Here is a 15,379-nt window from a genome sequence, read left to right as displayed (position 1 = left end):
AATAATTCCTAATGTGTATATTTACCTAATGTTACAGTCTGATGTAATAAATATGAGAAAATGCCTAAGCTATAACGGATGAAAAAAGCAGTTTACAAAACTATTTTAAAACAGAAAACCCATACAAATAAAAAAGATGAGAAGGAATTATAAAAGGATGTGGAAATTGCTGGGTGGTGGTGGTATTGGGTGACTCTTACTTTTTCCTACCTTTTCTGTATTTCTCAAATTTAATGTGAATATAATAATTTATTATAGAAAATAATTAATGGGATTTCACTCACATCGTCTTTACTCCTACTGTCTAATACCTCTACTCAGGGAAATTACCTGTCAGCTTCTAATTGTCTTCTTTTTCATCCAAGTATAATAACCCTTGATTAATAATATATTATTTAAAACCTTTGAAAAAGTCAATTCTCTAAGAAAATTCTGAGGATATTTTCAAATCTTAAGAACATCGAAGCTAAATTTATGCTACTGAACTGTGGATGAAGAGCACAGAGTGGCTAATTACTTTTGAATCATTTCTTTGAAGAAAATGTCACCTAGGGACTTGCCTGGTGGCTCAGTGGTAAAGAATCCGCCTTACAATGCAGGGAATGCAGGTTCCATCCCTGGTCAGGGACCTAAGATCCCACATGCCACGGGGCAACTAAGCCCGCACACCACAGCTACTGAGCTCACGCGCCTCAACTAGAGCCCGCGTGCTGCAAACTACAGAGCCCACACGCTCTGGAACCCAGGCGCCACAACCAGAGAAGAGAAAACTTTCCACATGCCACAACTAGAGAGACGCCCGCGCATTGCAGTGAAAGATCCCGCATGCCGCAATGAAGAACCCATGCACCACAACTAAGACTCGACACAGCCAAAAACAAATATAAAGAAATAAATAATAAAAAATAAATCTTTAAAAAAAGAGAGAAAATGTCACCTATACTGATACCTCCTGAATTATATTTTTCATTATTAAACTAAGTTATGTCTCATATATAAAATCTCAGCCATATATAGATGTCTTCCAGCTGAAGATGGCATTTCTGCTGAGCTGCTGTGTGGTACACAGAAGTAATAAACAGCTGAACAAGATTTTATTGTGCTCCAACAAGCTTGAACCTTTGATTCCTAGTACAAGACGAGTAAGTATTCCTACAGACGTTCCAGCTTGCCCTTCAAAGCTTAGTGTACCTTATAAAAATGCTGTTTGAGCCTTCTTTTTTGGAGGAACACAGTGTATGTTGTTTATTTTAAAAATTCGATATAAAATTTGGTACTCAGGATTCTTATTTTAATGACATACTAAAATGTTATTTCATGCCTATAAAAAAGAACACAATATATAAGTGTGTGAAAATTTTTAAAAGAAAAATGTTGGCTTCTACAAATCGACTTTATAATGCAATGAATCCTAACCTTGTTGTATTTTGTGGGGACCATAAAACTTGTGAACCCAGTAAGATAATCCGTACAACATGAATACGTACAATGCAGACAGAATGATTTCAACCAGGGCAGGCATGCCCAGGGCTGTGTGAGTCCTACCTAAACATTTGACGGTCCCGATGGCGTGTGCGGAAGCAGCTCGGGGCTTGTTAGTTACCAGAGCAAGTTCTCCAAAGTACTGTCCCCGAGAGCACCGAGCGATTTCTACTGCACCGTTCTCCTCCGCCTCTGACTTACCCTGACAAGGTGATGGAAAGTATTAACTTTGACTCAGTTTAAGAAAAATAAAAGTTAACTTTAGTCTAAACATCAGAAGGAAAATCTATTATGTTTCTTGCTAATATTTCATGGATTTTTAGGACTTACCTTCCTTTTCATGGTAATTTTCACTTCTCCAGATTCTACAATGAAAAAAGAATCAGCCAAGTCTCCCTATCAGAATAAAACAAAAACTGAGGGTGAAAATGCAAGTTTAGCTGACGGCAATCCTGGTGCCCGTCACGCCCCTGAAATCAATCCCACCGTGATTTGCCTGAAAGGTGAAACCCCACAGGAGCAGGCTATGTCCCCTCCTAAGTTGAGACATTAAGATCGACAATTACATTGTAACAATTTCGTTTGTAAAAAATTATCTGAAATGATATACTATCTAGCATGGTATTTCTGCTAAAACTAGCCAAGAAAATATGGCAAATAACACTGAGGTAAAAATTTTGCCTGAACTGCAGCCTGGATAAAGCACATACATAGTTAGAAATGCTAGCACCGTTTCCCAGCAGCATTGCCTCTGTCAGCTGCTCCTATGCTAAAATGTGCCACTCTGTGTGTCCTAATCTACAAGCATCAGCATGGCGACCCAAGATAACCCAGCGACTCCCAAAGAGAAGAAAGCAAGCCGACTTCTTAGGGAGTAGTATGTGTGGGCCCAGATGTTTGTCCTGCATCTGGCTGGGGACCAAGCTCTAGATGCCAGTTTACCGACAAGCCACCTCAAGGCCCCAAAAAGATTTCTAAAAGAAAGTGTTGCCATTTTTAACTACACATAGCCATGTTCTCGTTTTGGATTTTAAACAAACTGCCTTGACTTCCAATGACGCCTTCTGAATTAAGTACAGTAGTATAATTATGGAAGATAGCAGACACTGACTTCCCTAAGCCTCTCAAAGTGATTCTGGAGAAACTTAGGTATTTCAAAACTCTTTAGTAGAATTCAAGAAATACGGTATCAGATTATATCACAAGGAATGTTGAGTCGCGATTATACTATACTATAGTGCAGACCTGTATGTTTATAAATGCTTAAAAGACAACTAGTATCTAAAGAAACCTTTAATAAACTCTAAGTATAGTATACATATCTCCTTTCCCTTACCTTTATATCAGGTTTTCATAAGAGCTTCATGTTAAATTTTCAAGTAACTTAAATCATAATGAGTCTATCGACAGCCATGTAATTTTGCTTTCAAAACGTGCTCAAATTGCATGTAAAACTAATGAATTAAGTCCTGTAGGTTGTGCCAATGTCACTTTCTTAGGTTTGATATTGTACTAGCGATGCAAGATGCACTGGGAGAAACTGAGTGAAGAGTTCATGGGACTTTTTGCAGCTTCCTGTGAACCTATAATTATTTCAAAGTAATCTGAAAAAAATCATTTCAAAAGCTCTATACTTTGCGGTTTTTTCAATTTATATCATAGACCCTCAGCCTTGTTCTCTAATTTGTCTCTACGTCGTCCCAATCCCTGACTGCGCTAATCTATATGTATGTGGGAAGTGTGGGAGGATTGATTGATTTACTTGTTTATTTGCCTTCTAAAATAATTACTCTTGAGAGACCTTCAAGATGGCGGAGGAGTAAGACATGGAGATCACCTTCCTCCCCACAGATACATCAGAAATACATCTACACGTGGAACAACTCCTACAGAACACCTACTGAACGCTGACAGAAGACCTCAGACTTCCCAAAAGGCAAGAAACTCCCCCTGGTACCTGGGTAGGGCAAAAGAAAACAGAAAAAACAGAGACAAAAGAATAGGGACGGGACCTGCACCAGTGGAAGGGAGCTGTGAAGGAGGAAAGGTTTCCACACACTAGGAAGCCCCTTTACTGGCGGAGACGGGGGGTGGGTGGGGGGAAGCTTCGGAGCCACGGAGGAGAGCGCAACAACAGGGGTGCGGAGGGCAAAGCGGAGAGATTCCCGCACAGAGGATCGGTGCCGACCGGCACTCACCAGCCCGAGAGGCTTGTCTGCTCGGCCGCCGAGGCGGGCGGGGCTGGGAGCTGAGGCTCGGGCTTCGGTCAGAGCGCAGGGAGAGGACTGGGGGTGGCGGCGTGAACACAGCCTTAAGGGGGCTAGTGCGCCACGGCTAGCTGGGAGGGAGTCTGGGAAAAAGTCTGGAGCTGCCAAAGAGACAAGAGACCACTGTTTCACGTGTGAGGAGAGGGGATTCAGAGCACTGCCTGAACGCGCCCCAGAGACAGGCGCGAGCCGCGGCTAACAGCACAGACACCAGAGACATGCATGAGATGCTAAGGCTGCTGCTGCCGCCACCAAGAAGCCTGTGTGCAAGCACAGGTCACTCTCCACACCTCCCCTCCCGGAGCCTGTGCAGCCCGCCACTGCCACAGTCCCGTGATCCAGGGACAACTTCCCAGGGAGAACTCACGGCGTGCCTCAGGCTATTGCAATGTCACGCTGGCCTCTGCCGCCGCAGGCTCGCCCCGCACTCTGTACCCCTCCCTGCCCCCCGGCCTGAGGGAGCCAGAGCCCCCGAATCAGCTGCTCCTTTAACCCCGTCCTGTCTGAGCGGGAACAGACGCCCCCAGGCCACCTACATGCAGAGCCGGGGCCAAATCCAAAGCTGAACCCCAGGAGCTGTGTGAACAAAGAAGAGAAGGGGAAATCTCTCCCAGCAGCCTCAGGAGCAGCGGATTAAATCTCCACCATCAACTTGATGTACCCTGCATCTGTGGAATACCTGAATAGACAACGAATCCCAAATTGGGGAGGTGGACTTTGGGAGCAACTGTAGACTTGGGGTTTGCTTTCCACATCTAATTTGTTTCTGGTTTTATGTTTATCGCAGTTTAGTATTTAGAGTTTATTATCATTGGTAGATTTGTTTATTGATTTGGTTGCTCTCTTTTTTTTAAATATATAGGTATATATATTTTTTCCCTTTTTCTTCTTTTGTGAGCATGTGTGTGTATGCTGCTTTGTGTGATTTTGTCTGTATAGCTTTGCTTTTACCCTTTCTCCTAGGGTTCTGTCTGTCCTTTTTTTTGGTATAGTTTTTATTTAGGGCTTGTTATCATTGGTGGTTTTGTTTTTTGGTTTGGTTGCTCTTTCTTTTTTCTTTTCTTTATTACTTTTTTTTTTTTTTTTTTTTTGCGGTATGCGGGCCTCTCACTGTTGTGGCCTCTCCCGTTGCGGAGCACAGGCTCCGGATGCGCAGGCCCAGCGGCCATGGCTCACGGGCCCAGCCGCTCCGCGGCATATGGGATCCTCCCAGACCGGGGCACGAACCCGTATCCCCTGCATCGGCAGGCGGACTCTCAACCACTGCGCCACCAGGGAGGCCCTCTTTATTACTTTTTAATTTTTTTATTCTTAACAATTTTTTTTTAACTTTTTACTTTAATAACTTTATTTTATTTTACTTTTTTCTTTATTCCTTTCTTTTTTTCTCCCTTTACTTCTGAGCCGTGTGGCTGACAGGGTCTTAGTGCTCCGGCTAGGTGTCAGGCCTGTGCCTCTGAGATGGGAGAGCCGAGTTCAGGGCATTGGTCCACCATAGACCTCCCGGCTCCATGTAATATCAAATGGCAAAAGCTCTCCCAGAGATCTCCATCTCAACATTAAGACCCAGCTCCACTCAACAACCAGCAAGATACAGTGCTGGACGCCCTATGCCAAACAACGAGCAAGACAGGAACACAACTCCATCCATTAGCAGAGAGGCTGACTAAAATCATACTAAGGTCACAGACACCCCAAAAAACACCAGCAGATGCTGTCCTGCCCACCAGAAAGACAAGATCCAGCCTCATCCACCAGAACAAAGGGACCACTCCCCTCTACCAGGAAGACTACACAACCCACTGAACCAACCTTAGCCACTGGGGGCAGACACCAAAAGCAACAGGAACTACGAACCTGCAGCCTGTGAAAAGGAGACCCAAACACAGTAAGTTAAGCAAAATGAGAAGACAGAGAAATATACAGCAGATGAAGGAGCAAGGTAAAAACCCACCAGACCAAATAAATGAAGAGGAAATAGGCAGTCTACGTGAAAAAGAATTCAGAATAATGATAGTAAAGATGATCCAAAATCTTGGAAACAGAATGGAGAAAATACAAGAAATGTTTAACAAGGAACTAGAAGAACTAAAGAGCAAACAACCAGTGATTAACAACACAATAAATGAAATTTAAAATTCTCTAGAAGGGATCAACAGCAGAATAACTGAGGCAGAAGAACGGATAAGTGACCTGGAAGATAAAATAGTTCAAATAACTACCGCAGAGCAGAATGAAGAAAAAAGAATGAAAAGAATTGAGGACAGTCTCAGAGACCTCTGGGACAACATTAAATGCACCAACGTTTGAATTATAGACGTCCCAGAAAAAGAAGAGGAAAACAAAGGGACTGAGAAAATATTAGAAGAGATTATACTTGAAAACTTCCCGAATATGGGAAAGGAAATAGTCAATCAAGTCCAGGAAGCACAGAGAGTCCCATACAGGATAAATCCAAGGATAAACACGCCAAAACAGATATTAATCAAACTACCAAAAATTAAATACAAAGAAAAAATATTAAAAGCAGCAAGGGAAAAAAAACAAATAACATACATTGGGATCCCCATAAGGTTAACAGCTGATCTTTCAGCACAAACTCCGCAAGCCAGAAGGGAGTGGCAGGACATATTTAAAGTGATGAAAGGGAAAAACCTACAACCAAGATTACTCTACCCAGCAAGGATCTCATTCAGATTCGATAGAGAAATTAAAACCTGTACAGACAAGCAAAAGTTAAGAGAATCCAGCACCACCAAACCAGCTTTACAACAAATGCTAAAGGAACTTCTGTAGGCAGGAAACACAAGAGAAGGAAAAGACCTACAATAACAAACCCAAAACAATTAAGAAAATGGTAATAGGAACATACATATCGATAACTACCTTAAATGTAAATGAATTAAATGCTCCAACCAAAAGACATAGACTGGCTGAATGGATAGAAAAACAAGACCTGTATATATGCTGCCTACAAGAGACCCACGTCAGACCTAGGGACACATACAGACTGAAAGTGAGGGGATGGAAAAGATATTCCATGAAAGTGTAAATCAAAAGAAAGCTGGACTAGCAATTCTCGTACCAGACAAAATAGACTTTAAAATAAAGACTATTACAAGAGACAAAGAAGGACACTGCATAATGATCAAGGGATCACTCCAAGAAGAAGATATAACAATTACAAATATTTATGCACCCAACAAAGGAGCACCTCAATACATAAGGAAAAAGCTAACAGCCATAAAAGGGGAAATCGACAGTAACACAATCGTAGTAGGGGACTTTAACACCCCACTTTCACCAATGAACAGATCATACAAAATGAAAATAAATAAGGAAACACAAGCTTTAAATGACACATTAGACAAGATGGACTTAATTGACATTTATAGGACATTCCATCCAAAAACAACAGAATATACTTTCTTCTCAAGTGCTTATGGAACATTCTCCAAGACAGATCATATCTTGGGTCACAAATCAACCCTTGGTAAATTTAAGAAAATTGAAAACATATAAAGTATCTTTTCCAACCACAATGCTATGAGACTAGAGATACCAATTACATGAAAAAAATCTGTAAAAAATACAAACACATGGAGGCTAAACAATATACTACTTAATAACCAAGAGATCACTGAAGAAATCAAAGAGGAAATCAAAAAATACCTAGAAACAAATAACAATGAAAACACAACGACCCAAAACCTATGGGATGCACAAGAGCAGTTCTAAGAGGGAAGTTTATAGCAATACAAGCCTACCTCAAGAAACAAGAAAAATCTCAAGTAAACAATCTAACCTTACACCTAAAGGAACTAGAGAAAGAAGAACAAAAAACCCGCAAAGTTAGCAGAAGGAAAGAAATCATAAAGATCAGATCAGAAGTAAATGTAAAAGAAATAAAGGAAACAATAGCAAAGATCAATAAAACTAAAAGCTGGTTCTTTGAGAAGATAAACAAAATTGATAAACCATTAGTCAGACTCATCTTTAAAAAAAAGGGAGAAGACTCAAATCAATAGAATTAGAAATGAAAAAGGAGAAGTAACAACTGACACTGCAGAAATACAAAGGATCCTGAGAGATTACTACAAGCAACCATATGCCAATAAAATGGACAACCTGGAAGAAATGGACAAATTCTTAGAAAAGCACAACCTTCCGAGACTGAATCAGGAAGAAACAGAAAATATAAACAGCACTTGAAGCACTGAAATTGAGACTGTGATTAAAAATCTTCCAACAAACAAAAGCCCAGGACCAGACGGCTTCACAGGCGAATTCTATCAAACATTTAGAAAAGAGCTCACACCTACTCTTCTCAAACTCTTCCAAAATACAGCAGAGGGAGGAACACTCCAAAACTCATTCTAAGAGACCACCATCACCCGGATACCAAAACCAGACAAAGATGTCACAAAGGAAGAAAACTACAGGCCAATATCACTGATGAACACAGATGCAAAACTCCTCAACAAAATACTAGCAAACAGAATCCAACAGCACGTTAAAAGGATCATACACCACGATCAAGTGCAGCTTATACCAGGAATGCAAGGATTCAATATATGCAAATCAATCAATGTGATAAAACATATTAACAAATTGAAGGAGGAAAACCACATGATCATCTCAATAGATGCAGAAAAAGCTTTCGACAAAATTCAACACCCATTTATGATAAAAACCCTCCAGAAAGTGGCTTAGAGGGAACTTACCTCAACACAATAAAGGCCATATATGACAAACCCACAGACAACATTGTTCTCAATGGTGAAAAACTGAAACCATTTCCTCTAAGATCAGGAACAAGACAAGGTTGCCACTCTCACCACTATTATTCAACATACTTTTGGAAGTTTTAGCCACAGCAATCAGAGATGAAAAAGAAATAAAAGGAATCCAAATCGGAAAAGAAGAAGTAAACCTGTCACTGTTTGCAGGTGACATGATACTATACACAGAGAATCCTAAAGATGCTACCAGAAAACTTCTAGAGCTAATCAATGAATTTGGTAAAGTAGCAGGATACAAAATTAATGCACAGAAATCTCTTGCATTCTTATACACAAATGATGAAAAATCTGAAAGAGAAATTAAGGAAACACTCCCATTTACCACTGCAGCAAAAAGAATAAAATACCTAGGAATAAACCTACATAAGGAGACAAAAGACCTGTATGCAGAAAACTATAAGACACTGATGAAAGAAATTAAAGATGATACAAACAGATGGAGAGATATATCATGTTCTTGGATTGGAAGAATCAACACTGTGAAAATGACTATACTACCCAAAGCAATCTACAGATTCAATGCAATCCCCATCAAACTACCAATGGCATTTTTCACAAAACTAGAACAAAAAATTTCACAATTTGTATGGAAACACAAAAGACCCTGAATAGCCAAAGCAATCTAGAAAAAGAAAAACAGAGCTGGAGGAATCAGGCTCCCTGACTTCAGACTATACTACAAAGCTACAGTAATGAAGACAGTATGGTACTGGCACAAAAAACAGAAATATAGATCAGTGGAACAGGAGAGAAAGCCCAGAGATAAACCCATGCACATATGGTCACCTTATCTTTGATAAAGGAGGCAAGAATATACAATGGAGAAAAGACAGCCTTTTCAATAAGTGGTGCTGGGAAAACTGGACAGTCATGTAAAAGAATGAAATTAGAACACTCCCTACCTAACACCACACACAAAAATAAACTCAAAATGGATTAAAGACCTAAATGTAAGGCCAGACACTATAAAACTCTTAGAGGAAAACATAGGCAGAAGACCCTATGACATAAATCACAGCAAGATCCTTTTAGACCCACCTCCTAGAGGAATGGAAATAAAAACAAAAATAAACAAATGGGACCTAATGAAACTTAAAAGCTTTTGCACAGCAAAGGAAACCATAAACAAGACAAAAAAACGACCCTCAGAATGGGAGAAAATATGTGCAAATGAAGCAACTGACAAAGGATTAATCTCCAAAACTTACAAGCAGCTCATGCAGCTCAATATCAAAAAAACAAACAACCCAATCCAAAAATGGGCAGAAGACTTAAACAGATATTTATCCAAAGAAGATATACAGATTGCCAACAAACTCAAGAAAGGATGCTCAACATCACTAATCATTAGAGCAATGCAAATCAAAACTACAATGAGGTATCACCTCACACCAGTCAGAATGGCCATCATCAAAAAATCTAAAAACAATGCTAGAGAGGGTGTGGAGAAAAGGGAGCCCTCTTGCACTGTTGGTGGGAATGTATATTGATACAGCCACTATGGAGAACAGTATGGAGGTTCTTTAAAAAACTAATAATAGATGTACCATATGGCCCCGCAATCCCACTCCTGGGCATGTACCCTGAGAAAACCATAATTCAAAAAGAGTCATGTACCACAATGTTCATTGCAGCTCTATTTACAATAGCCAGGACATGGAAGCAACCTAAGTGTCCATCGACAGATGAATGGATAAAGAAGATGTGCCACATATATACAATGGAATATTACTCAGCCATAAAAAGAAACGAAATTGAGTTATTTGTAGTGAGATGGATGGACCTAGAGTCTGTCATACATAGTCAAGTAAGTCAGAAAGAGAAAAACAAATACCGTATGCTAACACATGTATATGGCATCTAAAAAAAAAAAAGGTTCTGACGAACCTGGGGCAGGACAGGAATAAAGAGGCAGACATAGAGAATGGACTTGAGGACACAGGGAGGGGGAAGGGTAAGCTGGGACGAAGTGAGAGAGTGGCATGGACATATACACACTACCAAATGTAAAATAGATAGCTAGTGGGAAGCATCCGCATAGCACAGGGACATCAGCTCGGTGCTTTGCGACCACCTAGAGGGTTGGTATAGGGAGGGTGGGAGGGAGACACAAGAGGGAAGAGATATGGGGATATATGTATATGTATAGCTGATTCACTGTGTAATAAAGCAGAAACTAACACACCATTGTAAAGCAATTATATTCCAATAAAGATGTTAAAAAATAATAATAAAATAAATTACTCTTTTCTCAGCCTCACACACCTTGAATCTTGTTTCACATATCTCGAAAGACGATATTTCAGATAAAGATTACAATACAGTGTAATATTGTGATACAAAAATTACAGAATTTGTTAAAAATCTGTTTAAATCATGCAGTCAATGCTTCAAAACTGTAACTAGGATATAAGGCACTATCTTTGGTATGCTTTATCTGTAAACTTTAACTGTCTTCATAAATCCTACTTCTTGGTAGGTCTGTTCTAACCAAGATACGTATGTACTGCTTCTGGTTCCAGTGGGATCTTAGAAAAGCATTAGGGGTTAAAGAGCATGCTGGCCCCCTTAGTGCCTGTAGTGCCTGTAAGCCAGTACAGTACATGGTGCAGCATGTTCCCTTCTTGGTTTATTTCATCAGGAAGCAGCCTCAGGAAGTTTTGCCAATGAACCGACTGTGCAAAATTCTACATCTTCCAATGAACCTTCTGGGTCCCTGTTAATAAATCTCATGGAGTGATTACCATTTGTTTTCCTCTTATAAATGACATTCTTTATACATGTGACCTTCATGTCAGGTACAAATATAAAATTATGCAAAAATCCATTTGATGATTTAATATATATTCATTAAGAGTTAGTTACAAAAATAAAAATACTCAAATAGCCTGATGGCTGTAAATTAAACCATTTTTAACAGGTCATTTGATAGAATATTCATTTAAACCATCACTACCTACTAATTGTAGACACACATGAAAATTTTATCAGGACTTACAGTGTATAAGAGTCTTTTAGAAAATATCCCCAAACTGAATTCCATACAGAGTATTATACCTGAGCAATGATTTGTTCTCCATCGTTGTATACTTTGGTGCCTATCACATCTACCACTTTCAGGCGCTCAGAAACCTATAAAGGAAAAAAGATAATACACTTGGTAATACTGTATTTGTATTTAATAATACAAATACAGTTGTATTTGATAATACAAATGGGTTTGAACCGTGCAGGTCCACTTATATGCAGATTTTTTTCAATAAATATACAGTTGGCCCTCTGTATCCACAAATGTGGAACCCGGGGGCTAAGGAGGGCCCAGCGTGAGGGATTTGAGCATCTGCAGGTTTTGGTATCCACCGGGGCGGTCCTGGAACCAATCCCCGTGGAAACATAGGACAACTATACTAAACAGACTAATCAGGTAGTCATAACTATTTCAGGGGTTTAAAAATGGTAGCCTATAGGCCAAATAAATTGAGCAAGTGTGTGGGTTTGTGTGTGTGCATGTGTGTGTTATATTAATTAACTGCCAGCATTTTAAACAAATTTTTCATAAAAACTTACATTTCCAGCTTCTCTTGAAAAATCAGGGCATTCAGCAACACTCAGCCCTTATTTCCATGCAGCAAAAATAAACTCTGGTGGACTAGCAGCTGTTTCTTTAGATGGAGCACATGTTTTCAAGTTTACCGTTTCTTCTTTTTATGTACCTGGCTCTCAAGGCATTTGAATTTCCAACCCCTGACCTATTTTTATTTAAAGAGATCTGCGGCTAGAGAAGATCAGCTGCCCAATATGCATTCTGAAATGTGGCCCGAATTGCTACTCGGTGGATACTGACAAGCCAACAAAGAGACATGTTATCAGACTGGTCCATCAACCCCAGGGATTCTGGCTGAGATGCTAGAAGGATGGCATTGCTATCGCTAAGGTGGGGAAGAGAGGGAAGGAGGTTTGGGACGTGTTAGGGCTGAGATGTCTTTTAGACATCCCAGAAGAAATGTTAAATATGCAGTTAGAGAAATGAGTCTAGTGTTCAAGGGCAGGGCCTTGCCCAGTGATGTCAATTTTAAGAAGCATCACCATAATAGACATTTAAAGCCAGGGGATTTGCCAAGTTCACCATGTGAATAAGTGTAGCCTGAAAAAAGAAAGAGAGACCTTAGACTGTCAATTTTAAGAGAAAAGGAGGAAAGGAATAAAGAAGGAGAGGCCAGTGAGGACATTCTGTATTTAGATAACCTCTTCCTATAAAGGCTCTTGCCTACATTTATGTGATTAGTTTAAGTCTGCTTTTAGATAGAGACCACATATAAATATGCTATAGATGCTCCTAGGGGTCTATTACTTGTAAACGACAAAACAAATGCAGTTACAGGCAGTAAAAGAGATACTAAGCTATAAAAACACTGTAATCTTTTCAAATGAAAATATGGATAGATTATTGTTCAAAGAAACCTTCTACAGAACTAAGTATTCCTAACAAAATAGAATCTTTTAAAGCAAAACAAAATAAAAGCACAAACATATACTTACTTCCAAAGATTTAAGGAATGGCAGTGACTCAATAAAGCTTTCATACATTTTTCTCTTTTTGGCATTATTTTTTACAATTATCCTCCTGAAGGTTACCCTGTCCTAAAGGCAGAATATCAAATACAAAGATAGTTAAAAGGTAGACTTTATGGAGAAAGAAAGTTTGAAGAAATAGTTTCATTTTATTCCCTGTAAGGAACAAACAATAATTGAAGATTTTGAAATAGAAAATTAACATTAGTACACTTCTAATATGACTCATTTCAGATTTTTATTTCTTTAAGCATAAATATAGAACCATATTCATGTTTTTTAAAGAAAGCAAGTTTACTTTTTATTCAGAACAGAGATCTGACCAACATGTAACTGGCGGGATACACCCACCAGGTGGCGCTGTCGCACCATTTAAAAAATATACCAGCTCCTTGTTCGTTTTCCACCCCCAGCTTTTTGAGATACAATTGACCTACAGAATATTGTGGAAGTTTACGGTACACAACATGTTGATTTGAAATATACTGTCAAATGATTACCACAGTAGGGTTAGTTAACACCTCTACCACCTCACATAATTACCACTTCTTTTTTGTGGTGACAACGTTTAAGGTGTACTCTCTTAGCAGCTTTCAAGTATATAACACAATATTGTTAACTATAATCATCATTTGTACACTGGATCCTCAGAACTTATTCGTTTTATAACAGCACCCCACCCCCCCGGCCCTGGCAACCACCATTCTACTCAGTTTCTATGAGTTCAAACTAGCACTGAGTTCTTTTGCTGAAGATAACAGCCCTGGAATGTTAGAATTCGGTGGGACATGACTAGCATTGTTTTTGAGTTATAACTGGCATACGACGTTGTATTAGTTTCAGGCATACAACATAATGATTCAACATTTGTACGTATTGTGAAATGATCACCACAATACGTCTAGTTAATATCCGTCACCATACATAGTTACAGAATTTTTTTTCTTATGATGAAAACTTTTAAGATATACTCACATAGCAACTTTCAAATATACAATACAGTATTAACTGTAGTCACCCTGCTGTACATTACATCCCCAGGATGTATTTATAACTGGAAGTTTGTACCTTTTGACTCCCTTCACCCATGACCAGCATTTTATTAAAAAAAAAAAAAAAAAAAAAAACAGAATAGGAAATCTGAGTGTGCATCCCTTTTAGTAAAGTGCTGAGTTATATATTTATTTCAGTTATACACAAAGGCACACACACACATGCACTGGTGGTGACATTTCCTAATGTGTTTCTTGTGGGTTGTGGTAAAAAATACATGAAAACCAGTATTAGAAAATGGTTTTAAATCATGAAAGTACAATGTAAGAGATGTTGAAAAATTATTGACTCTAGGGTTTCTGTCACCTTTTTTAAAAGGTGCACAGAAAAACTACAACTTTCTTGGGCTTCCCTGGTGGCGCAGTGGTTGAGAGTCCGCCTGCTGATGCAGGGGACACCGGTTCGTGCCCCGGTCCGGGAAGATCCCACATGCCGCGGAGCGGCTGGGCCCGTGAGCCATGGCCGCTGAGCCTGCACGTCCGGAGCCTGTGCTCCGCAACGGGAGAGGCCACAGCAGTGAGACGCCCGCGTACCGCAAAACAAACAAACAAACAAAACTACAACTTTCTTGAGTAGACTCTGATTCCAGTGTTTATTATGCTCATCATTCTAAAATGTTCCTATGTTTATACTACTTAACCTCAAAGATACCACACTGAATTAAGGAACTAGAGAAAACTTTAAAGGTGATGGCTCAAAAATGGTTTTCCTACAAATTTTATATTTTAAAAATTCCTACAAAACATTATTTTAGTTCTCAGTTAAGAGCCCCTAAAATTGTTACTTCGGCATACACTGATAACTACACCATCTTAATATAAAATAAAATTAATTGGGATATGTTCTTTAATTAATAAATTACTATGCCAACATATTAGGGCTGAGTTTAAATGAACTGATACGATGGAGAAAAATGACAGTGAGGATGTAAGTCTCTAGGAAATTAAACATCCTGTTCTCCAATTTAGCTTACTACAATTTTATAAGGGCTGTAATTTGGACTTGTTGTACTCTTAATCATTTTTTTAAAAAGAGAAAAATTTTCAAGATAATTAGTAAAAATATTGAAATAATTTCCAAGTCTGGTTCTGCATCAAAATCAGCTGTTGTGTTTTTTAAAAAAAGGTTTATTCTAACATACCAGACTTTAATGACTCAAAATCTCTGCATATAGGACTCTACAATAATCTGTATTTCGTAAAA

At 39.1% G+C, this 15,379-nt stretch overlaps 1 protein-coding gene across 2 annotated transcripts in view; it reads right to left on the bottom strand.

Moving 5' to 3' along the window:
* PRKAR2B (protein kinase cAMP-dependent type II regulatory subunit beta) overlaps positions 1-15,379 on the bottom strand; it is a 114,137-nt gene that overhangs the window by 3,044 nt on the left and 95,714 nt on the right. For both annotated transcript variants that reach the window (XM_082632991.1, XM_082632992.1), the window contains exons 7-10: positions 13,091-13,192; positions 11,609-11,683; positions 1,813-1,878; positions 1,546-1,684 (exon numbers count right to left, since the gene is read on the bottom strand). In XM_082632991.1, the coding sequence (XP_082489117.1) occupies positions 1,546-1,684; positions 1,813-1,878; positions 11,609-11,683; positions 13,091-13,192 (382 nt within the window). The remainder of the gene's footprint in view (positions 1-1,545; positions 1,685-1,812; positions 1,879-11,608; positions 11,684-13,090; positions 13,193-15,379) is intronic.

The sequence above is a fragment of the Mesoplodon mirus genome (assembly GCF_964341445.2).
Source record: "Mesoplodon mirus genome assembly, chromosome: 9".
NCBI classification, from domain to species: domain Eukaryota; kingdom Metazoa; phylum Chordata; class Mammalia; order Artiodactyla; family Ziphiidae; genus Mesoplodon; species Mesoplodon mirus.
Note: the sequence above shows the minus strand (reverse complement) of the source record. Positions and strands in the feature narration are given on the sequence as shown.